The sequence below is a fragment of the Lepidothrix coronata genome, unplaced genomic scaffold, assembly GCF_001604755.1.
Source record: "Lepidothrix coronata isolate B3197 unplaced genomic scaffold, Lepidothrix_coronata-1.0 Scaffold219, whole genome shotgun sequence".
NCBI lineage: Eukaryota > Metazoa > Chordata > Aves > Passeriformes > Pipridae > Lepidothrix > Lepidothrix coronata.
The window spans coordinates 1290899-1314792 of NW_016690399.1; the positions used below are offsets into that span (position 1 = coordinate 1290899).

General features: G+C 48.7%; 2 protein-coding genes across 2 annotated transcripts in view; both read right to left on the minus strand.

The window, feature by feature from the left end:
- Window positions 1-1507: 1507 nt before the first annotated feature.
- Window positions 1508-11340, minus strand: LOC108506534 (ceramide synthase 4-like). The gene is made up of 10 exons (XM_017833630.1): window positions 11174-11340; window positions 9412-9529; window positions 7923-8041; window positions 6277-6334; window positions 5677-5727; window positions 4871-4963; window positions 4143-4271; window positions 3492-3598; window positions 2756-2900; window positions 1508-1672 (listed from the first exon to the last, which is right to left on the minus strand). The coding sequence occupies exons 1-10, from the start codon at window positions 11338-11340 to the stop codon at window positions 1595-1597; spliced, it is 1065 nt and encodes a 354-aa protein (XP_017689119.1). The 3' UTR covers window positions 1508-1594.
- Window positions 11341-13596: 2256 nt separating this feature from the next.
- LOC108506565 (ceramide synthase 4-like) overlaps window positions 13597-23894 on the minus strand; it is a 42628-nt gene continuing 32330 nt past the window's right edge. Inside the window, exons 6-12 of the mRNA XM_017833723.1 lie at window positions 23769-23826; window positions 21892-21942; window positions 20844-20936; window positions 20075-20203; window positions 19704-19810; window positions 19128-19284; window positions 13597-15582 (exon numbers count right to left, since the gene is read on the minus strand). Of these exons, the coding sequence (XP_017689212.1) occupies window positions 15391-15582; window positions 19128-19284; window positions 19704-19810; window positions 20075-20203; window positions 20844-20936; window positions 21892-21942; window positions 23769-23826 (787 nt within the window). The 3' untranslated portion in view covers window positions 13597-15390. The remainder of the gene's footprint in view (window positions 15583-19127; window positions 19285-19703; window positions 19811-20074; window positions 20204-20843; window positions 20937-21891; window positions 21943-23768; window positions 23827-23894) is intronic.

Sequence of the window (23894 nt, forward strand, 5' to 3'; positions counted from 1 at the left end):
TGTTCTTGAATGTGACACAGCAAGGAAAATGCACTCAAGAGAGTTCCTGAGCCGAATGGTTAACACCTCCAGAGAATGGGGGAGGTCTTAAAAACGGAGAGGTGTTGGTTAAAAGCAACCCTGGCACTGTGAGAGCTGCGTCAGGATGTCCTGCAGATGTGGAGCCCTCCCAGTCCAGGCTGCTTCCCCTCGGGGTTGAGGGTCCCCGTGGTGGGGCTGCAGCACTGGAGGCTGGGCCTGTTCTCTGCACCCAGGGCACAGTTGTGGCCTGAGGGCTGTGTGAGTCTTTTAAAAGCTTTGGTTCTCACTTATCATTTGCAGCTTTAAAAGAAAGCATTGTAGTCAATGGACGGGGTGAAATCATTCCTGGGCAAACCACCAGGGTTTAATGAAGGGTCTCGTGCCCCCAGCAAAGTGCAGCTGTTGGGGGTGAGGTGACACCCTGCTCAGGGCTGGTGCCCCAGAGATGGTGCCTGCCTGCCCTCCAGCATTGCAGCCTGCACACCTGAACTCCACAGTCTGCCAAGGGAATGCTGGTTCAGCCTCTGAGTTATGTGATGTTAGACCTCAGCAAGTTTCAAAGAAGATCCTCCTACTGACATTCTGATATTCTAAAAACCTCCTGCATCATGCAAAATGTACATAAAACAAGCTTTTTTGGTTTAGGTGTAATTAATATTTTATGTTGACTTTAAAATTTTATGTTCTACTATAAATTCTGAAAATCAAATCAAATAAATTGCAAGGTGAAGCATCATCCAACCCCTAAACTACCCTTTTAAAATGTTAGTGTTATAACACTCCTATTTTCCAATTTTGAAAATGAAATCTCAACAAAATTAATACATCCATATGGAAAGTTTCTGTCTATTATTTATAATTATAATTTCTGGTAGAAAAGTGTGCCTTTGGAAGAGTTTCAGTTCCTTTTAATTTCAGGAGCCTTCTTCCTGAGTAGACATTCAATTAACAAAATATTTTAGGCCCATGAGCTATTTGTGTAATTCATAGAGCAAACACAGCTTCTATCAGTTGTCCAGGCTTTATTTGCAGAAATGGTTTATCCCAGAGCCTGACCATTTTATGCTGCAGAAGTGAAACTTATTTGCCACTTAAGCCAATGCCTTTCACATGCAAGTCCTTTCATAAAGTGGCTGGAGACGGTGTGACTGTTTTCTGAAATTGCAAATAATTTAAATCTTCCACAGTTGAAATTTATTGTCTCATTAATCTTTTGGGAAGGCCTTGAGGTAAGTGTAGATGGGTGTCATAACTTCAGCAGCTTGTTCAACCCCTCTTCTCTTTTCAGAGTAAGACTTTGGCTGGCAGACCCTTTTTTTTTCCAACATGGACATCACAGAGTAGTAGTAAAAGAATGGTCCTAACAAGGGAATTGTAGAAAATATCTCCTGAAGTGACTTAACTGCCTATAAACATGATGAAGAAATTCACCTCCACCCAGACAGTGGATGCTGCCTCAGGCAGACTGTGGTGAAGCCTCTGTGAGCTTGTCAGGCCTCTCCCCCAGCCTCTGTTCAGCCTTCCTGCACTCCAGAGTCTGCCTGGCTCCTGGTGTTTTGCAGCAAGCCCTGAGTTATTCTTGGTTCTTTGCTGGATCCTCTGCTTCGCTCCTGTCACTCTCTTCAGTGTCACTTCTGGCATCTTGTCTTTTCTGAAGGAAACAAAGTCAGTTGAAATGAGCTGCAAAACCTGTATCATGGTATATATTAGAGAGGACTAGCCCTGTTTTCATTCACAACCCTGGGGGGGGGTTAACCTGGCAGCTAAAATAATAATAACAGGTGTGACCATGTCCTTAAAGCCAGTGCTGCAACTGTCCCTGTGCTGGGAGGTTGACTCAGGCTGCCAGAGGTTGACTTAGTTATGATTTCACCTAACTTTTGAATGCTTTTTTTTTTGGTCACCTTAATGATATTCTTGTAATGTGACCTTCTGAAAATAAGTTAGTATTTATTCTACATATAGTTATTCTGCATATTTTCCTGTGCAATTTATTACTGCTGAAACTGTGAAAGTCAACACTTATTTGTCCAGTGAGTGTATGCACTGGGCTCCTCATTTTGCAACTCTCTACAACCTCAGTGAGCATATCCTCCACCATTTCCTCAGAAAAACTGCTTTTTATTGTAATTTAGCTTTGATAAAGGGGTACTTCAAGGTAAGCTGAAGGCGTAACACCAATACTGTGGGGTTTCTTTTTGCTGGCCACAGGTCCCCAAAGCTTTCACAGATCTTAGATGCTCCCATGATGCTTATGCTAGCAAGGCAGGCCAGGGAGCTGCCCTCTCTGATGACAACATTTCTCCCAGTGGTCTCTATACAAGCTCTGGCATGCATCAAGAGCCTGTAGAAGGCACCCAAAACCCAGAGATGCAAATACACAGTGTGCTGTCTACCAGGCTCACCTGGTTGCTCCTCCCTTACTCCACTTTGGACAGACCAACAGGTTCTTGTTCTCCCAAAGCACAAACTAAGAAGCTGTTGGGCAGCGAGGGGAAAGGACTGTGGATGGCTCCCATGGCACCAGGGCACAGCTGCAAACCAGAAGTGAGCTCCTGCTCTGATTTCTGTGAGCTCAATTATCCACACAGCTCCCAACACGGAGCTCTCGGGCTGTTTGTTGGGCTCTCCCATTTCTCACCCACCCCTTCCCTGCAGGCAGGCAGGAAACCTGGACCTCGTGGTCTCTCATGAGTGGTGGTGGTGGCACAAAGGAGACAAAGACTTTTCATACCCCACCACGGAAGATGACACTGAAGATCATGTGGATGATCAGATAGGACCAGAAAATGTGTAACAGCTGCAGGACCCCCAGGAAAGCATTTATCAGGCAGCTTATGGGGAACAGTGGAAGTTTTGTCACAAAGTAATAGTATACACTGTGGGAAAGAGAGGGAGAAGGAAGTCAGAAGACACAAGACTAAAGCAGGCCAAGTGTCTTCACACTTACAAGGGTCAAATATCTTTCTGGGAAACGACTTGGCTGGTGTGTCCCCAGGGCAGAGCTGAGCTGTGCCAGGACTGCACCATCAGGCTTCACACTCTGGCCAGCTCTCTCAAAGCATGAGAAAGACATCCTAACCATTCCCAGTACCACAAGAGCTCATGAGAAATCACCCGCTGTGGCTGCATGTAAACATCTCATCACAGCATGATGAGCCCCCAGGTGAGAGGCAGCCCCTGCCAAGGAGAGATGGTGGGAGTGTGGCAATGGAGGGGTAAACACCGTGGCTCTAGACTAATTAATATAATTAATTAATATAATTAATTAATATAATTAATTAATTATATTAATAAAGTTAAAACCCTATTGGTTTTTCTCCCCTTGGGTTCCTCTGTTCCAGCTGAATTAATCTTACCTGTTGTGTCCCATTCTTTGCCTTTCCCCCTCTCAGCATGGAGGGTCACCTCTCCAGGAGCTCAAACAGTGCACAACACCCATGTTTAGAAAACAGCAAAACGTAACTTACATTAATGGGAAAAGGACAAGCCGGGAGAGGATGAAAACCACAGCAAAAGCAAAGAAAACAGCGTCACAGACCCGCTGCCACTTCAGGTAATGAAGCATCTTGGCAAGCTGTAAAGAAACATTGCTGTGTGTCCCTTGTGCCTGTGTTCTCCTCCTAAGGGCTGAGGGATTTAACACATCCTGCAAGGGTGACAAGGGCTTGTGGGGATGTGTCCCAGTCCCTTTGCATCCAATTACTTTTCCTCAAGAGCAGTAGGTCTGGTAGTTCCTAAATGTGCTTTCACTGAAGCACATGTCCCAGTCGTGGGGCACCACATCAACGTGTGAACACAGTTCCCAGTGCTGCCAATAGACACAAGCACAGGCTTGAGACTGGGAGAGCACCTTTTTACACGGATAACAGTTTTAAACTAAAAGAGGAGAGATTTAGATTAGATTTTAGGAAGAAATTCTTTACTCAGAGGGTGGTGAGAGGGTGGGTTGCCCAGAAAAGCTGTGGCTGCCCCATCCCTGGGGCCGGTTGGATGGGGCTTAGAGCACCCTGGTCTAGCAGAAGGTGTCCCTGCACATGGCAGGGGGTTGGAATGAGATGGGCTTTAAGGTCCCTTGCAACTCAGACCATTCTGTGACTCTGTGTGAGTGTTTAACGCACCTCTAAAATATAATCGGAGGCATCATGGACCAGCATGACCATCATCCCAAACCGGATCATGTTGGCACAGTAGGAGACAAAGATCAGAGTGATGGTGGCGATGTGGTGGATGATCTGTTCCTTAAAGTCCTGGCATGAGAAGGGAGATTGTCAGCCTTACCTTGACCTGTTCCTGCATGCTGCCTCCTCACTAGGCCGTGTCAAACACCTCCACAAAGCATCAGTGCTCCCCACCCTGCTACAGCTCTGAGCAGTCTCCACTGCAGAACGAGGTGAGGGCAAGGTTGGATGCTGGGTACAGGAGGTCACCTCATCCCACGCTGCAAAAGTCACACATGCATTCACAGGACCCTCATCAGAGCAGCCCAGGTCCCTCCCACGAGGAGACACAGCCCTCCAGTGCAGGCAGCACCTGAGACCAGAGCTGGCAAGGGCTGTGATGCCACGTCCACCCAGTGTCTGTCCTTTGACCGGGGAAGGGCTGGGGGCTCACATGGGGGTCCCCACGCCTGGCCAAAGAGGCAGGGAGGCCACACCGTGCACGAGCAGGGCCCAGTGCAGGGTGCAGTGGTGGGATATGAGCACTGAAGGGGCTCAGAGCTCAAGGATCTCCACAGCAGCACACATGCCCTCTCCTTTGCAGCCCTGGGGAGCTGACAGCAGAGGGGACAGACTCATGGTGGTGACTGACTGAGCCAGGAGGTCGTGGTCATGCTGCTGTCACTCACCTTCCTCTTCACATCGAAGGGCAGAGTGGCCACGAGTGAGCAGTAGAAGGAGAGCTCCAGGAGGTAGAACCAGCCCAGTGCAGGTGGGAGAGGCTGCAACATAAGCAACAGGCAGTGTGATGGCCCTGCCTAGCCTTGGGGGATTGGAGAGGGGAAGGGTCTTCCTGGGCAAAGCCCCTTCACTCAACCTGCATTTGTGACAGCAGGGCTTGGTCATGCCTAAATTTTCCTGTTCCCAGTGACTGAACCATTTGCTGATGCACTGACAGGCCGGTCCAAATCCAGGACCAGCCTGGCCAGCCTGCAGAGGGACTGAGAGAAGCTGGGGTCTCCCCTCTTCAGGGGGTCAGACACCTCATCTCCATCCCTGCTTTGAGGTATCAGATGTCCTGACCACCTGGTCCCTTCTGTGGCCACACACACAGAGCCACTTCCAGCCAGGTTTGGGTGACAAAGAAACTCATGAGAAGTGGTGTCTGCTCAGGGCAGAACTCCCCATGCTCACATGGGGCACCTGTGAGGAGCTTGTCAAGCAGGTGGAGCCAAGCTGTCATGATGTGAGGATGAGAGATGAGAGGGGTGTCGAAAGAGAACAGGTGGATATAAGGAGTTACAAGGATAAAGTTTTAAATCATGAGGTTGTGCTGTCTTCATGCTTGGATGTTTTCAAAACTAAACTGGAGAAAACCTGGGGTAACCTGGTCTGATCCCACAGCTGAGTGCTGCGAGCAGGAGGTTGGGCAAGAAACCTCTTTATCCCCCTTCCAGTATGAATCATCCTGTGATTCCATGTACCTGCTGCTCACCTGTTGTGGAAATTTCAACCAGCACATGGTGGGGTCCCAAAACCAGGGCTTCTGTTCAGAGAGAAGGCAGCAGTAAGAAACCATAGCCTTTTAATGACATATGATGAGCATGGGGAGAGATACTGCAAGGACTCATGTGCCCATGCTAGATCCAATCTGGCTCTGAGCTTTGGAAAAAGTGGTTGGGAAAGTGCATTTGTCATTAGAGAATGCACAGGATGTCACACAAAGGGTCTTGATAAGGAGTGGGCAGCAGCCAGAGTCAGGACAGGGTCTGCTCTTGCCTGAGATGCAAGAGCTGTGTGGGGGTATCTGTGGCACTTACACAAGGATCTAAGACAAGGACAGCATGGTAACATCACTGACACCTAGCCAGGTCCTCCAAGGGAAAGGAGAACTGTTATGCTGGATCAGGATTAGGGATTGTTCTGCTCCATACCCCTGAATTTGTCCTTCTTTGTCTTTGGACACATAGTCATGGCCACACATCATCTTGGGATGGGCTCTTGGGAGTGGCCTGGGACCATCAGCTTCGTTTGCAGTGAACAAGGTACCCTTGAAAGGTGTCACTTCACAGCATCACCCTGCTCACATACTTACATCGTACAGAAGAGCCAGTCCGGAGAAGAACGAGGTGAAATAGAATGTAAATCTCCAGCTAAAACAGAAAACAGGGAATTAAGGCCTCCTCCAGAGTTGGAATAGCCCTCAGGCTGTGTCCAGGATGCCCACAGGGGAGCCTATGCTTGTTTGGACAGGAATTAGCAGAGTCTCAGCTCCATTGGCACAGCAAGGGTGTGTTGTAAGGTAACAAGGTCCCCACAGCCCAACCAGGCTCTGCCGTGGCCCCACTGTGCCCAGATCCCCTGTGCACTCCAGCAGTGGTACAGGGGATGCAGCAAGACTGCCAAGATGCCTCTCCCTGTCACCTTTTGTTGTGTGGGTGTTTGTAGGTCACCCATGCTTATACGCCCCAGCCTGTGGAAGGCACCTAATTTTTCCCAGGAGTATTGGGGATTTTATCCCTCTCCTCAGAAATGCTGCAGTACAGAGCACTGAACAAGCTTTCAGGGGGAGAATATTTTTGGAAAAGCACAGTGACAGGATTCAAGCACTGAATAATTCATTTTTCAGAAGGGGAAGGAGAGCAGATCTCTTACTTGAGGGGGGTCTTTGTGTTCACACATCATTAAACCCCAAGGTGAGAGCCAGAGATAATCTGATTCTTTTGATCGAGACACTTAGTGACTCCTCTCTCCATCCTGACTCTGTGTGTTACTGAGATGTGCAGGAAGATTTCATGTAAGAGAGCAAACAGCTTGAGGAAAAGGAATGAAGACTTTGGTGCTTTCTGGTGTTTTTCAGGTTTTGCCTCCCTCTGTTCACGGCTTGCACTGCCTACTAACTGCACTTCATGGATTTATTTTATGCCCAATGACCCATGCTGACAACACCTTAAAATGCTAATTTTGTGTCGAGATCATCTTGAAGAGAAGTGAATGCATTTTGAAAATGGCTTGAGTGCTCAAAATCCCTCCAGCACCTGAGATTTAAACCTGTTCTTCATCAAGGCCACTGGACTCTGTTGAGGCAACTTTTAAAGTTAAAGGTAAAGGAAGAGAAGGGAGGGAGGAGAGGGAGGGGAGGGAGGGAAGACAGGGGAGCCAGAGAGGGAGGTGAGGAAGGGAGGAAGGAAGGAAGGGAGGAAGGAAGGAAGGAAGGAAGGAAGGGAAGGGAGCAAGGGAGGAAGGAAAGAAGGGAGGGAGGAAGGAAGGAAGGGAGGGAGGAAGGCAGGGAGGGACGAAGGAAGGGAGGAAGGGAGGAAGGGAGGGAGGGAGGGAGAAAGGAAGGAAGGGATAGAGGAAGGCAGGAAGGGAGGAAGGGAGGAAGGGAGGAAGGGAGGGAGGGAGGGAGAAAGGAAGGAAGGGATGGAGGAAGGCAGGAAGGGAGGGAGGGAGGGAAAAAGGAAGGAAGGGAGGGAAGAAGGCAGGGAGGGACAAGGAAGGCAGGGAGGGACAGAGGAAGGGAGGGAGGGAGGAAGGCAGGGAGGGAGGGAGGAAGGCAGGGAGGGAGGGAGGACGAAGCTGGCAGTGCTGCAGGGAGGGGACAGAGGCTCCGCTGGCAGTCTCAGCTGGCAGCAGGTTCCCCTGGGAGAGCGTTTTGGGTAAGGACCGGGCAGAGGGTGGTGATGGTGTGCAGGCCTGTTGGAGGCCTCCATCACTAAAAGCCTCCCCTGACCCACCCACCTGGCCTCACAGAACTTCTTCATCAGCCTGGGGTGGTCCTGGGCCCGCCGGTGCCGGAACCAGGTCTCCACCTTTCTGATGGGCAGGTCGCTTTGCTTGGCCAGTGAAATCAGGTCCTCCTGCAAAACAGGGCAGGGAGGCAGGACTGAGCCTTCTGGAGGCTGCTGGTCCCTGGGTGAGGGGAAGGGCTGTGCTCCCACGGGGCTGCCCATCCGCCTTTCCCCAAAGAACACCTTCCTTTGGGAAAAAATTGTATCAATTCTATTTGCCTTTGTGAACTCCCAGATGATCGTGGCCATTTTTAAACTCCAATTCAGATGTATCTAAATGCAGGTTCAGAAAGAAGCACAGCCTCCCCCTGGTTGAATTTTAGCAGCTGTACACAATGGGATGCAATGTCTGGGTATAAAAGTCTAAATACATTTTTTTCCACCTCTGATACAATTTTGACTAATAATTATCAGCTGAAGATAAAAAACAAACCTGAAGATAAAAAAAAGTTTCAGCTTGTGATGATAAAGAAACAAGCACATAATTAACTCAGTAATGTCAGCAAAACCATCCAGCTGTTGGAGTGGCTGCACAGTCACAGGCTCAAAGACATAAATTTCAACATCCTCATTTTCTACATGAATTCCAAATAATGCTACACAAAGTTTATAAATTGTGATTAAAATTAATGTAAATAGGAACTCATGAGCATTTTTTAATTATTTGGACAAAGCTTCATACAGATTTAAGTAAAAAATTATTTTTAAAATCCATGCATCAGTGTGAGCCAGGATCCAGGCCCAGAGAGTGGTGGTGAGTGGAGAGTGTCCAGAGGAGGGAACAGAGCTGGGGAAAGGTCTAGAGCACCAGGATTAGCCGGGGGGGCTCAACCCGGAGAAATGGAGGCTCAGGGGGAACTTTCTTGCTCTCCACAACTCCCTGACAGGAGGGTAGAACAAGATGAAATGGCCTCAAATTGGGCCAGGGGAGGTTTAGATTGCAAATACCTCAAGCCCTGGCACAGGTTGCCCAAGGCAGTGGTAGAGTCACCATCACTGGAAGGATTTAAAAGATGTGTAGATGCAGTACTTGGGGACACGGTTTAGTGGTGGCCTTGGCAGTGCTGGGTTAATAGTTGGACTTGATGACCTCAGAGAGCTTTTCAAACCTAAATGATTCTGTGATTCTGGAGGACTTGCAGTTCTGCTAAAAATAATCAGCCTTAATAGACTCTACCCAAAGGGGTGATGGCTGCCTCCCTGCCAGAGCCTGCAGCTCTCACAGCACCTGCTGTGTTTGACACACAGCAGGTCAGGAGGTGCTGGGATTGCAGCAGTGTGACGTGTTGTAAGATGCTGGAATATCTCCTTCCCTGGAAGGGTGGTGAGCAGTAACTACCTTGCCTGTGAGGCAGGTTTGTCTGGCCTGGTGTACCTGGGCAGAAAGAAGGTGTTGCTTGCTTGGGGACTGAGACAAGTGGGACACTGGGGACACTCACCTCCTTCGGGGTTCTGCCCAGCAGGACGTAGAAGCTTTCCAGCGTGGCGTTGGGCTGAACTTTGGGCCTCTTCTTGTCCCTCACACCCAACCCCCTGCCCAAGGGCAGAGCCACAGTTCTGCAAGAGGAGAGTTCAGGCAGAAAAGCACCTGTGTGCCCACACTGGGAGCCAGGGTCAGCCAGCACGTTCCGTGCATGGATGCACTGCCCCAGGGGCCCAGCCCTGCCCCAGTGCTCACACACCCAGCTCTGCACACACAGCCCCGGGCACCCAGGGCTGCTCCAGAGCACATGCAAAGCCTGGTGCCTCTGTCAGGTCGGTGCTCTTTCTTCAGACAGGCACAGTGGCACCAAAACACAGGTGACGAGTGCTGGCTGTGCAGTGGAGACAACAGTAACCACTGCTAAGTATAAACAATAATTAATTCTGCCCAGGCCCTGAGATATAGAGCATGTCTCTGTGTTGGTGTGCATGCTGGTCCACTTCACAGCCTTCCTGAGCAGTCCAGACTATGCCATGAAACCAGTCTGCAAGTGTCTGAGTGTCCCACGTGCTCTGTGCCCAGAGTACCCGACCACTGCCTGCGGCAGGAGCCAGGGACAGAACATGTGGAGATGTGCTGGTTCCTGCAGGAAACCCAGGAAAGCTCTAGTGGGAGGCACTGCTTCCTAAATCATGTTGTTTCTAGGAAGCCAGGCAAGTGCAACAGGCCTTTGCTTCTTTGAGGGAAGACCTGATGACACTGGAATTAATTCTGGCTCTTCCTACAGATCGTGTCTGCCACATCTTCTCACACGGCTGCACAGGAGCCAGCGCTCTGGGGAGATGGGCCAGTGCTCCCCCTGCTCCTCCAGGCCACAGGAGAGAGACCCTGCCCCAGCTTAGGGCAGGTTTGCTGCACACAGCTTTGCTGTTTCATGTCCCCCCTTTGCCCACCCCAAAGTCCTGCTCTGCCTGGTGGGAAGTGTCCCAGCAGTTCTGCTCACACCGGCACTGAACAGCTTCCCATCCCCTGTGCCTGAGGGCTGGTCTGTACCTCCCCATGTGCCAGTCCTTGTTCCTGGGAAAGGGGCTCAAAGCACCATCTGAATCCATCTCCTGGCATGAGCCATGTGGACCTGCCTCATTTCCACACGTGAATCCTGGGAGATGCCAGCTGACCCTCAGGCTCCCCTGGGGTGCAGTGCCCACAGCTGGGACACTGAAGTGTGTCCCTCTGGTGGAACTGGGGTCCTCTGGTGTTGGGAGGAGGAAGCAGGGCAGAGCTGGGAAAGGAGTGCTGTGAGCAAAGTGGTCCCACAGCGAGTTCCAGGAGCCATGGTCACCCCCTCCTCCTGCCTCTGTGCTGGGCTGGGGGCCTCACACAGCACCTTCGGGAGCATCCTCTGGGATCAGGCTGAACCCTGGCTCAGCTGGGGGCTCCCAACACCCAGGAAATCCCTTATCTGTGTTGCAAGATTCAGTTTGGTCTCTCTCCAGAGGGAACCCTTCACCCACAGCTCGGGTGTGACTGAGTAATGGACTTGTCTTTTCACACCTGCTGGTACAGGTTATGGTACAGGCACAGGAGAGAGGGAGGGCAGGCCAAAGGGCTGCCACACAAATACTGTATGCCATGAAAAGCAGAGAGATTCAGTGTTCCTGGGGACAAGCCCCTGTACACTTTGTAGTGTAGTGGTCGAGAGGCAGGTCAGGATTACTCTGGAGCAACCCTGCAAGACACTTGACCAGCACAGGAGAAACCAGAGGTGCTGCACTCACCTTTCAAAGAGGCATCGGACAAAGATCAAAAGCAGGGCACCAGGGATGCAGAGCAGGAGGTCCTGAGGCTGCGGGTAGTGTGTGTCTGCAGACTCCTTCAAGTCCTCCCAGGTAGCTCCAGGTGGCAGCCAGAATTCATGGTGCCAGAAGCCCCCTGACACTCCCATTCTGGTCAGGATGTTGGGCACAGAAAGCAGAGGCTGACTGGAGCAAGCAGGTAGCAGCAAGGCATAAAGCTCACTGCTAAATCAGGATTCCCATCTCAACAGCTCGTCACTCTCTGTCCCCACCTCCTGCTCAATTCCATGAGTGTGACAGACTAGGGTGAAATAGTGTCACTTGTTCTGACCTGCCTGTGAGCTTGGAGGTGGGGTGAGATGTCCTAGCACAAGAAAGTATTTTAGTGGGTGTCGAGGAGGTGGGTGGTTTCAATTACACACTTGTCATAGTTTGAAACTGCCACAACACTGCTGCATGGATGGCTAAAGTCCCTACCTGGTGACAATGTCAGCAGGGGCATCTCTCTTGCCCCCTTTTTCTACCAGGCTTTTCCTTCTCAGGCTACAAAGCCCTCCCCTGTTAATCAGCTCTGACCCCTGACAGAGGGTGTGGATGGAGGTCCTGGGGGAGACTGTCCACAGCCATTAAGATCTTCTGGCACCTTCAAGGCCCCACACTGTGTGTGTGCAGGAGGAGGGAAACAACTGCACCAAATTATTCTTAAGAAAAGATCCAAAACCTCCATCAGCTGTCCACACCTACTGGAGTCAGCAGATTCACGTCAGCCACAATTTTAGGCTTGCACAGGTGCCAGCCTGGGGGCCACACTGTGCCAGACCTTGACTCACTCACCACACAGCAGCCTGGAAGCATCAGTAAATGCTATTTTTCTCGTGGCTCAGCTGGAGCTGGATGCCTCATCTCCCACAGTGGCACTAACATCATGTGGTGCACACACTGGGTGATGCACATCTCCTCTGTGCACATGGGGGATAAAGGTAGAGGGGAAATAGAGTCAGGTCCTGACGTGGCACCCAGTGCTCCATCTGGGGAGGGAGGTCTCCATTAGAGAGTAAGGCCTATGAGGAGCAGCTGAGAGAGCAGGGTTGTTTAGCCTGGAGCAAAGGAGGCTCAGGAGTGACCTTATTGCTCTATTGCTCTCTACAACTCCCTGACAAGAGGGCATAGCAAGGTGGGGGTCGGTCTCTTCTCCTAAGTAGCAGGAGCAAAGGAAACGGCCTCAAGCTGTGCCAGGGGAGGTTCAGGTTGGACATCAGGAAGAATTTTTTCATGGAAAGCATCGTTAAACATTGGAATAGGCTGCCCAGGGAGGTGGTGGAGTCTCCATGCCTGGAGGTGTTCAAGAAAAAACTGAACATGGCACTCAGGGCTCTGGTCTGGTTGACAAGGAGGGGATCCAGTCAAAGACTGGACTCAATCTCAGAGGCCTCAGAGGCCTTTTTCAACCTAAATGATGCTGTGATTCTGTGATCTGCTCTGTTGGGCTTCTCAGCAGACAAGTGACAGAGTTCTCTGCAGGTTTTCTATAACAGCTGCTCTGTGTGGGGGCCTGTGATGCCCCCAGTGAGGAAATGGATACACTAAATTCATAAACGTTATCGCGCCACTCAGAAGCTTCTCAGCCCTGGAGCAGATGTAAAGAGAGAAGGTGAAGGAGTGTGAGGAGGAAGCTGAATGCACACAGAGCTTCTTTCAGCCTTAGCAAGTTGATGGCAAGAAAACAAACTCAGCAGCTCATGTACCCCGGTGACTCATCACTGTCACGCTCAGTTCCTCAGCTGAAGACAGCACTCAGTAGTTCTTACACATTTCCAACAGTCTCCTGTATCCTTGATGTATCCTTTCACAAGAACCAGATTTGCCTCCTAATGATCTTATCTCAACCTCCAGGGGCACAGCAAATCAGATCAAATCCAACAGGCATCAACATAAGTGGCTGCGTTGTGCAGACTCTGGGAAGCACTCTGCTCCTCGGAGGAGAGGTGGTATGATTTTACAACAGGGATTTTCCCTAGCCTCCTAAAACCTCACAAATAAGAAGAATAAACTACTCTCCTCCTCTCTTTGCAAGGCCAAAGCACCTCCCCAGTGCTGCCATCTTTGACTTGCCACTGACTGGCAGTACCAAGGAACCTGGCCTGCCCCCAGGTCTAGTCTAGGGGTGCCCCAAACTGTCCCTTGTTCCAGGGCCAAACACAGCGTTACCACACAGGAGACAAACCAGGCAGCTGCAGTTCTCTGCTGGCACAGCTCAGTGTGCCTGTGTGTCCTGGGTGTGCAACATCCTCCCCTTGGCAATGGCACCCACACGTGTCTCCCTCATCACGTGTCCACTTGTAAGGTGCAGCCAGCCAGGCGACCTCCTGGTAGGTAAAGAAGTAGAAAAGAGCACAGACGATCAAACCTTTTAAAAGTTATTTATAAAGAATGTTTACATTCAGTAGTACAAAATGATATATAACCATCCCTCCTGAGCACACCACCTGCAGAGGGGCAAGGTCCTACACTCAGTTCACAGCATACAGAACATGTGCTTCCAACTTCCAGTTAGCTCAAGGTTTCAGAGACAACCTATCTTCAGCAAATATGGATTTAAATGACAGTGCAGGAGCAGATGCTCTACTCTCACACCATGTTACTGCCCTGGAATTACCCGTACTGGAACCACTTTGTCCCCTCTGAAATTATCCAATTCCAGTTTAGAAATCCAATCATCCAAATGAGTTTTGACTGAAACCAAAAATGAGCACACACAAGCTCAGATCAAATCTTTCTCAGTCACATCTCAGGTGGCCTGAGTGGATTGATGAAAACCCTCTTGTCTTTCCATGCTGTCACTTGCCTTTTAATTTAAACATGTGCACCACCTCCTCAAATAAGGCATCTCCTTGGTCTATGTCCTACTCCCCCCCCAGTGAACATTGGGCACAGAGAGGGAAGTGTCTGCATGGCCTTGGCAGTCTAAGTCCCTGCACTCATTACAGTGAATCTGTTAATACTTTGGTTTCATAGATTAATTGACCCATAAACCAGAAAGTCATGTAACACTAATTTAAATATTTTAAGGGATTGCAGAATCCAAAATCTAAGACTACACAGGATACAAGATATGGCTTCTAAACAAACTGAATCAGCACTGCATCATGACTTCATGGATCACTGCTTTACACTTGCTGTTCTTGACACACTTAGGCAACAGCCCTAGAGTTAGAAGGCTATGTTAAAGCATTATTCCATAAGGTTCAGCAGATTTTCTCTGGATCCTTTTTGCTCTGAGGACAGGGGAAATGTATTCCCTTCTTGCCACAAGCTGACTCTGTAAACATTTCCCACTGTGCCAGTCACACTGGGTGAAAACGTGAGCATGTTCATCAGTGTTGTCTTCGAGATTATACAGTTCCTTGTCACCTCCCTTCTCCTGACTGTTTCCTTCTGAGAAAAGTTTCAAGGATTACCTGACAGTTGTGAAACAGCTGCCTGGATTTTCCAGCTCTTCCAACTATGATTTGGGTGGGTACTCCTCTGGCCTGGGCTCTGGAGTTCCCACCTCTGAGGCAATAATGCTGACCCCAAACAGGGACTGAGATCCACACCCTTACAAAACTGGTCACTGGCACATGGAGCACTTCCTTTGAGAAGAACATGTTTTCTCCTACATCCTTCCAAAGCTTTCATTTCCCTATGCTCAGTTTTGATTTTCTAAGTGTCACAGGGCACCTGCCTTTTCAAAAGAAGTGTCCCAGTGTTAAGATATGGAGTCTCACACTTGTCAGGCATAACCATTACTTGCAATGGGCCAGGGCCTCCAGAGGCTGATCCAGGCTAAACAGATTCCTATCCAACAACATTAGGTGGGTAAAACTTGGCATTGCCAGAGTTTATCCACCTTTTTATTTTTAAAGTATTTTTCAAGATTAAAACATTTGACAACAACTATGGTACAAGTCTAACACAAGTCAAACCACTTTGATCCCTTTCTATCTGTTCCAAGGCTACAACCTACAGTAAGCTTTTACAGAAGGAAGACCAAAAACTTCCTTCAAGTATCACTGACTACAAACACTTCTGTTTAGGGGAAGCAGAAATTCAGCTCTAGGATACTGCAATTGCACTCCATTTTGTCTACACAGTGAGCAAAACTGTTTCTACAGATGGTGGCCTGTGTTCACTGAAGGCCAGCCCTGTGTGGGCAGCAGCTATCTCTCCTTGACGTGGCCGTTGGCGAGGTGGGCTCTGCTGCTCAGGGGCTCAGCCCCGTTCCTCTGGATGTGACCATTGCTCGTCACGTTGCTGAAGTACGTGGTCCCGTTCTTCTCCTTTTCCCTGATTTTCTCTCTTTCTTCATCCTTGTCGCTTTCTTCTGTGTCACTCCTCATGTCCTTTTCCATCTACAAAGACAGGTTAAGTGAGAAGCAGGACAAACACAGCCCAAGCAGCAGCGCTGGCTGAGCCACAGGATGAACCTCTGCCTCAGCCAGTCGCCCCCAGCACAGTCCTGCTCTGCCCCTCAGCTCTCACATCACCCTCAGGAACAGATTCTCCCCATCTCTGATTTCAGTCTCAGTGGAATCCTGTCTGTGCTCCTGACAAACTTCAGGAATTACAGGCTGAAAAGCAGCACCAAACCACAGATGCCCAGGACTGAGGACAACAGTGTAAGCCTGACGAGATCCACATTGCTGCTCTGGTCATCTGCATGTGGGGAAAAGATGGGGGAGGTAGTTTAACCAAGCTCTTTTACATTTTCCAAAAGGGACAAGGAGCTACCTTCTGCCCTCACTTGGCCTGGGTGGCTGCAGGCTGAGAACCCTGCTTGGGACAGGCTGGAAACATGTGCTTTCAGACAAACCAAAGGCTCAACAAAGAGCCACTCCACTGTGACTACATCCAGTTTTATGGTCAGGTTTTTCCCCTTGACTCTATTGACTGAGAGACCTGTAATCCACTTTTGTAAGTATTTAACTAATTGCCTGATAAGGAAGACAAAAAAGAAACCATGTGATAAAATGACAGTTTAGAAAAAGCAGCCCAGCACTTGCTGCCTTCTCAGGCTGTTTCTACTCTGCCATACAAGATGCCAAAACTGGGGACAAATTCATGGTGTCACACTCCTTGTCAGAAAGAGGGAAAGCTGCAAAGTCCTTCTGCGACCTGAGCTCTGGAAACTGCTCCAGGGCATGTCTGGTGCTGCACAGACATTTAGTCTCCATTTATTCTGTCTGTTCTTTTTGGGATCTCTCAGATCACACTGAGAAGTCTATTTGGTCTGAAGCTCTCTCCAGAGATCACTACACCCAGATGCAGACAGGATTTGTAAGGATCTAAACTTGCAGTGAATTCAAAGTGCCTCCAAGGAGATGCTATCTGCTGTGAACAACCTGTGCCTCAGGTCCCTCAGGAACTGACAGTTCAGGAAATATGCAGGAGTCTGGATCTGCAGCATAAGGACAAATAACAGTCAATATTTCTAAGTTTATCAATTCATGGCCAGAGAATGTGGCTGAGACCTTAAACCTGGCAAGATTCCCAAAGGAACTGTACAGCTGCTCCCTCTGTGAGGGAGTGAAACTTGTACTTCAGGATCTAAGCTGAGTTCTAATCACCAGGGATTGGGGAACATCATGTGAGAAGGTGGTGATAGTAATCCTGTAGCCAGAGAGGAAAACTGGAGACCAGAAAGGCCCATGAGAAGAATGTGAACTTCTGACTGGATCAAGAGTTTCATGCCTCTAAAAAAGGGGAGAATGTCCTGTATTCTTGCTGATACTGCTTTAGGCTACTAAATATTATCATTGAGACAGATCTGTTTAGGAGGATTTATTTTTGCAGTTCACTGCTCAATATGGAAAGTTCTCAAATGTATTTTTACATCAAATCCGGCAGATTGGTTTTCAGATAAACCAGGAAAAATCCTGGATATGCTCCAATATTTTCCTCCCTGATGGTTCATTCCTTTCTAATAAGGCTATTTATTGCCTCACCATTTTACACAACAATAACTGCAATGGTAATTCAACCCATACTAGAATCAGGAAAACAATAAAAGGCCATCTTCAGTTGCATCTTCATTTTCTGCCCTGTGAAGTTTCTGTTTCCTGATTTGCAAGTAATTTGCTCTGTGCTACTTGAGGTAGCAGATAAAGGGAAAGCAGATAAAGAAAACTGGGACAATATGCACGAAGATAAGCCTTTAATGCTTGTTCTCAGTTCCCATAAGGCAGAATCCCTCAGCTGGGCACTAATAAAACAAGTCATCCTGGGCTCTGAGGTCAGTTCCCACGAGGCACTGACCGGTTACCCCTGGACTGCGTCCTTGGCACGTGGCCAATCTAATGCCATTAGGTCATGGCTTTGATTTTGGGAAGAATTTCACGCTGAGCAGCAGTTTGGACTCACAGCAAATACTACAGGCCAGAAAGAGTGGGATGTGGGATGCATTTCACTTCAGTTTATACAGCTGCAGCTCAGATATTCGTGTCTGGTCGCTCTGTGCCCAGTGAACAGCACTGCCAGGTGCAGGATGGAATGGACCATGCTTTGGGCATGCCTGTTTCCCTCTGCTGCTGCAACAAGAGCCCAGGCAGCTGGATTAGACAGAAATACCTACTCTGGAGACATCTTCAGCACTGTAACACCATCCACGTAAGACACATTTTAATGACCTGCATGATGGGGCAGAGCGTACTCTCAACAAGTTTGCTGGAGACACAGAACTGGGAGGAGCAGCTCTACACCAGGGAATGGTGCTGCCATTCCAAGGGACCCAGAAGGCTGGAGAAATGGGCTGACAGGAGCCTTGTGAAGTTCAGCAAGGGCAAGAGTGAAGTCCTGCCCCTGGGGAGGAACAACCTCAGACACCAGAACATGACAGGTGCTGATCACCTTCCCTAAGAAACACCTGGAGGTTCCAGCATATGCTGAGTTGAACCCGAGCCTTTGCTGTGCCCCTGCCCTTCCAGGCCTGTCAGGGCAGGGATGGGATCCTCCCCTCAGCACTGGGGAGGCCACAGCCCGTGTGCTGTGTCCTGGTGTGGGCTCCCCACTACGAGAGACACGGACACACCAGAGAGAGTCCAGGGAGGGACTGCAGAGATGATGGAGAGACTGGGGCATCTCCCCTGAGGAAAGGCTGGGAGACCTGGGACTGCTCAGCCTGCAGAAAGGAAGGATTTTGTCAATGTAGATCGGCACCTGAAGGGGAGGGGTGAAGATGGAGCCAGGCTCTTCCCAGTAGTGCCCTGAGACAGGACAAGAGGCAATGGGCACAAACTGAAACACGGGAGGCTCCCCCTGAACATCAGGAAACACTTTTTTACCGAGAGGGTGTTGGAGCACTGGCACAGGGTGACCAGAGAGGTTATGGAGTCTCCAGCCTTGCAGGTACTCAAAAGCCATCTGGACACTGTCCTGGGCAACCTGCTCTAGGTGACCTTGCTTGAGTCAGAAAATACAGACAAGGCTTCCAGAGGTACCTTCCAACCCCAGCCACTCTGTGATTCTGTGGTCTCAGTAACACTGTAATCAAAAATCCTGTACGATAAGAGAAGAACTTTTCCACTGGCCTCACCAATCATGACAACTTCCCTTGCCTTCACTTCTTAGTTTTGTTACAAATGCAAATCACACTGCACCAAGTGTTGGGATCTTTACTCAGATGTCACTGGCTTTGTTCACAGAAATATCTCTGGGAGTCCAATCCACATTTTCATTGAATACAAGCATCAGAAGTGGACCCAACGTTGTAGTGACTCATAAAAATTTTGGGGGTCGACTCTCCCTAATAATACTGAGTTTCCTTTCACTTCACTGTTTGGAATGTACACGTATAATTTCACTAGGGCAAGAAGGAATCCATCCCAGATGGACCCCTGTGCTCCCAAGGTGGACCCTCTCTCCCCATGTGATGGAAAGGGTACTACAGACTGATGCATACCGTGCCCTGGAGGATGAACTTGTAGACCATGTGAATAATTAGGCAGGACCAGAAGACATGGAGCAGCTGCAGAATTATCAGGAGGGTGTTCACGAAGTAGTATCCAAAGAAGGGTTGGAATATCTCCATGGAGTAATAGTAGGTGTTATACAGCACTCTGCAAAAGGGAGGGAATTGCAGTGGAGGGAGAACGTGTTGTTAGTAGGGCCATAACTGAGCCCCAGAAAGTTCTGATCACAGAGGAAGTTTCGGATCTTTATCTATAACACTTCCGTCTTTATCTATAACACATGTGAACCAACTCTCAGTTCCCCACCCAAAATATGCAGAGTAGAGCCACAGGCCCAGGACTCCTCCTCTGCAGGACCCTTCAGGGCTTCAAGACTACTCTATAAACTCCAAGGCAGAGCATCCTTGTTTACCCCAAGGCAGGTGCAACAGCCATGTGGCACTTCAGCCTGTGCAAAAGGCAGGGACACATGCTCCAGGATGGAGAAGCAAAGGCTGCAGCACCCAGCTCATTCTCCTGTCCCTCAGAAAGCAGCTTTTCCATGTCCCCCGACTGAACAGACTCACGTGTAAGGGTAAACGACCAGGCGGCTGATCAGGAAAACAGCGGAGAAGATCATGAAGAGGCTGTCACAAGTTTTTTTCCACTTCATGTAATTGAATATCTTAGTTGGCTGGAAGGGGAAAGAACGATAAAACGGCATCTGCACACGCTCCAGGAGGTTAATGACACAGGCACAGCACAACCTGCCTGCGGGTAACCACGGCCCTGCCCAGCTCTCTGCAGGGCACCCTCGGCTGGGCCAGCAGATCAGCACGAGGGATCTGTGGGACACCCCAGTGCTTGGCCCACGTTGTGCCAGATAAAAGGACACCCTCAGGCTGGAGAGCACCACTGCTAACTGGGCTCTGCCTGGCAGGGAGGTTGTGGAGCTCACCTCTAGGAAGCAATCAGAGGCATCGTGAATCACCAGCACCAGCGTCCCGATGCGGATGTAATTGCCACAGTATGAGAAGCTGATCAGGAAGATGGTTGCAGCATGATGGACTATCTGCTCCTTGAAATCCTGGTGAGAAAGGGAACAGCAGAGAATAAATTTCATAATGCACCTCCTGCCCTGGTCCAAGCGTGCCTCCTACAGGGAGCAATGATACCTCTCTACCCTGTGACTAAGAAGCCTCCCACTATGGGTGTTACCCATGTAATTCTTTTACCAAACACATTCTAGAAATGTAGGCAACCAAGAGACCCAAGAATGAAGAGTTTATGGTGTAAACTGAGGATCTTGCAACAAAGAACGTTCTCTCCCTCCACCAGCAATGGTCTGATGCTGTGCCCTGCAGTCTGTTGGGGCACTGGCACCTGGAACACATGCAGCTTAACTGGCAGAGAACCAGCTCTTTTTCTGTCTCTGTGATCAGTGCAGCCTAGAAGAGTCACAGAAGCCAAATTTGGATTTTAAGTTTGGATTGAGAACTGCAGTAGTTTACAACTTTCTATGTCAGGGTTTGTGTTCTCCACTTCCCAGAGGAGCAGGAAGACAGTGACTGGGAATGGAAATTCCTGTCAATGAGCAAGGACAGAGTCACACAGAACCTCAGACTAGCACTATACACATAGTGTATAGATGCTCTTGGAGATCACTGTCCTGAGCATTCAGGTTGTGTCCTGTTTGTTCTTGACTCTCCCCTGAGACTGCCCCTCACCTTCCTCTTCACGTCGAAGGGCAGGGTGAAGACCAGTGACCAGTAGAAGGAGAGCTCCAGCATGTAGTACCAGAACAGGGAGGGCTGGAGAGGCTGTGAGGGAGGGAGAGACAGGGAAGCATCCATCAGATACAGTAGTGCAAGGGCTGGAAGTGAAAACTCCTTTTGAGGCAAAAGATTCAGACGACCAAACCAACAAAGCTGGTTCTTGCAGCTACAGGGGGAAATACTTGAACTGAACCACGTGGTCATTTACTAAATGTCATCTGTGCCAATGTGAAATCAAATAGCAGGGGAAATTTCACTTCACCACACCACGCTGAATATTTGGGGAACCACCAGGCAGATCCTGAACCCTTTTAGGATTTTTTCAGCACTGTTCAGATTCCTGAGCAGCCAGCACAGAGCTTTAAAAGCTACTTTCAGCCTAGCTGGCACTTTGCAGAACACCCAGAGGGTGTTTTGGTCTGGGCTGGTAAGAGATGTAACACTTCCCAACTCGCCAGACAGCTTCTCGCAGTGCTGTTGTCAAAAAAATCAATATATACATTGTCAAACTGTAAGAGAGCATCTTCTGCCCTCGGTGGGAATGATGCTGTATTGCTCCTGCGTTTCCACTGGGAAACAAACTCCCCTGGGAGCACTGTGGACATGACTCCTCAGCACAGCTGGAGCCCACCACGTGTAGAGCATGTCCTCTGCTCTGCAGACCTCCACTGAAGTCTTTATTTCTCTCCTCAGGCCTCAGCCTCTTCTGCAAACTAAATAACACTGCAACATTCCCAATTTACTGCTTCTTGGCTCAGCTGGGCAGAACTCTCCCTTTATTTCTGCAGCCTCCTCCTGCTCTGCTGACTCATCCTCTCTTGTGTTTAGATGACACCAGGTACAAAGATATTCTCCCCTAGATGAGGGTTTGAATTCTTAGGGCTTGTAAGTTTGAATTTAATTCGGTGTCCTCTTTTTGTCACTAATATAATCTGATTTTCAAAAGACACTGAAACACAATACAAGATTTATAGCAGCAATTTTCCCTTGTGTGACTCACCTGTTGTGGATACCCTGTCCAGCACTCCCTATGGTCCCAAAGCCAAGGTTTCTGCAATGAAAATGCAATGTGAATGTGAGAATATCAGAGAAATCCTTTTCTTATCAACTGTCTAACTCCTTTAGTTTGTTACTACTACAAACTTTGTTGTGTTTTATTGCAGGCAGAGCTGGTCACACTGTCTGGAATTCAGTTGCCAAGAGATTTCCACAACAAGGACTTGCAGCTGCTTGTAACATTTCCAAATTGTGGCTATTGTGCCGAAATCTCACGTGTTGTTTAGCCCAGTTTCAAATCAAATAGCTCAGGGAAGATTTCTACCAGCTTGTTGCAGTCTTCTACAAGTTTGAGGTTGTGGTGGTGAAGTTTTGAGTATTTCAAAAGATTCTTACACGTACAGAACCAGGAGAGATATGTGATACAGAGAGGACAAAATAAAAAGCATGAAACAACTATGGCATACTGTGTTCCCTAAGCTAGAAAAGAACCCCAGATCTCTGAGTTTCATCACTCCTCTACAGCTGTTTTCTGGTGGCCTATGGAAGAGAACTTTCCTTTCACAGAGGTTTTTGTTGTCAGTCTAAAGCTACTAATACAGAATTGAAACATCTGCTTTCTTCCAAATAAAGAAGGATGTTTCACAAAAACAAATGCACGTTAAAACGCTGCCCAGGTTTCAAAGTAAACATGTGAAGGTCATGAAATCTCACATGCATATATGCCTTGTCATGTTAGTTGTTTGTCCTTTTTAATGTAGTCATTTTGGCACAATTTAGGTAATAGAATAACATCCTATTTGCTACAGGATCTAGAGGTGCTGTCTGCAGGATAGATTTCTCCTTTTTTCTGTGAAAAGTGGAAGATGTGTATTGAATAAAGACAAGAGTTTCACAAAAAGTGAAAATTGCATCTCATCCACAGAAAGGTCAGATGACATGCAGAAGAACCTGATTTTGCCCCTTGTTGCCACAGGGCTCTTGTACAATGCCAAGCAGGCCACCACACTTTAATACCTGGCCTCAAAGAACAGCCTTCTGGAATTCAGATACCCTCCCTCCTCTGCTAGTTCATCCTATAACCCTCATACACCTGGAGTGCCTTAAATCCTGACTTGATAGTCTGTGTAAATTCAAAAGTCTTGTTACAATAATGAGCTTACAAGGACAGTCTGTGCCTGCTGTCTTGGGACCTCACGTTTTCCATCACTTAACCCCTCAGACAGTACCAGAAGACTCTGGGAAGCTCACTTAGGGAACCAGATTCAGCAAAAGAGTCAGGGGAACCTTTAAAATACGGGCAGAGGATGGCCAATGCCCCCAGTCCCAGCTCAGTGCCTACAACTCAGGGATTAGAGCACACCCATGGCTTCTGTTACCTCTTCTGCCTGGTAAGGCAGTTCTATTTGCATCAAGAGAACTCATTATTTGTCAAATCAGAGAAAAGGCAGAGCCATGAACTTGAACCAATCACACCTCGGGTAAGGAAAAGAAAATTAACAAATAAAATTACTAAATTGCAGTCCATGGTCCCAAGGAAGCTTGAGTTTTTTACCTTCAACAGGTATTGGATACAATACATATCTGCAGCTTCCATGATGTGTTCCATCTCCCACCCCACAGAAATGTAATTTTACACAATCCCAATTTTCTTCTGTTTTGCCAGAAGAAGAGGAAACATCTTGGTTCTGAGCTGGAGTTCCTATAATAAGCAGGGTGCAGTATGTCTGTGGTCTCCTAAGTGTGCTGTGCAGGGGATAGACACTGACCTGGGTGGAAAACCTCTAGAAGAAGGTCTGAAAAGACATGTTTGACAACAAACTCTGCCATTCTTGCAGGCACTGGCTGGGTAGAACAGCAGGTGGGTGTTTGTGTACTCACATCATACAGGACAGCAAGTCCGGTGAAGAAAGAAATGATGTAAAATGTAAACCTCCAGCTACAAACAAACAAAACAAAGTGTGTTAGAATCCCATTCATTAACCCCTGAGCTGCAAGGCTGTGCAT

What these genes read in the sequence shown, in the direction of transcription:
- LOC108506534 (XM_017833630.1), bottom strand. Translation starts at nt 11,340, where the DNA reads ATGGGAGTGTCAGGGGGCTTCTGGCACCATGAATTCTGGCTGCCACCT. An exon ending in GTCCGATGCCTCTTTGAAAG is followed by an intron (nt 9,530 to 11,173) that starts GTGAGTGCAGCA and finishes CTCCTCTTGCAG; the next exon opens with AACTGTGGCTCTGCCCTTGG. An exon ending in GGTTGAAATTTCCACAACAG is followed by an intron (nt 4,964 to 5,676) that starts GTGAGCAGCAGG and finishes CTTATGTTGCAG; the next exon opens with CCTCTCCCACCTGCACTGGG.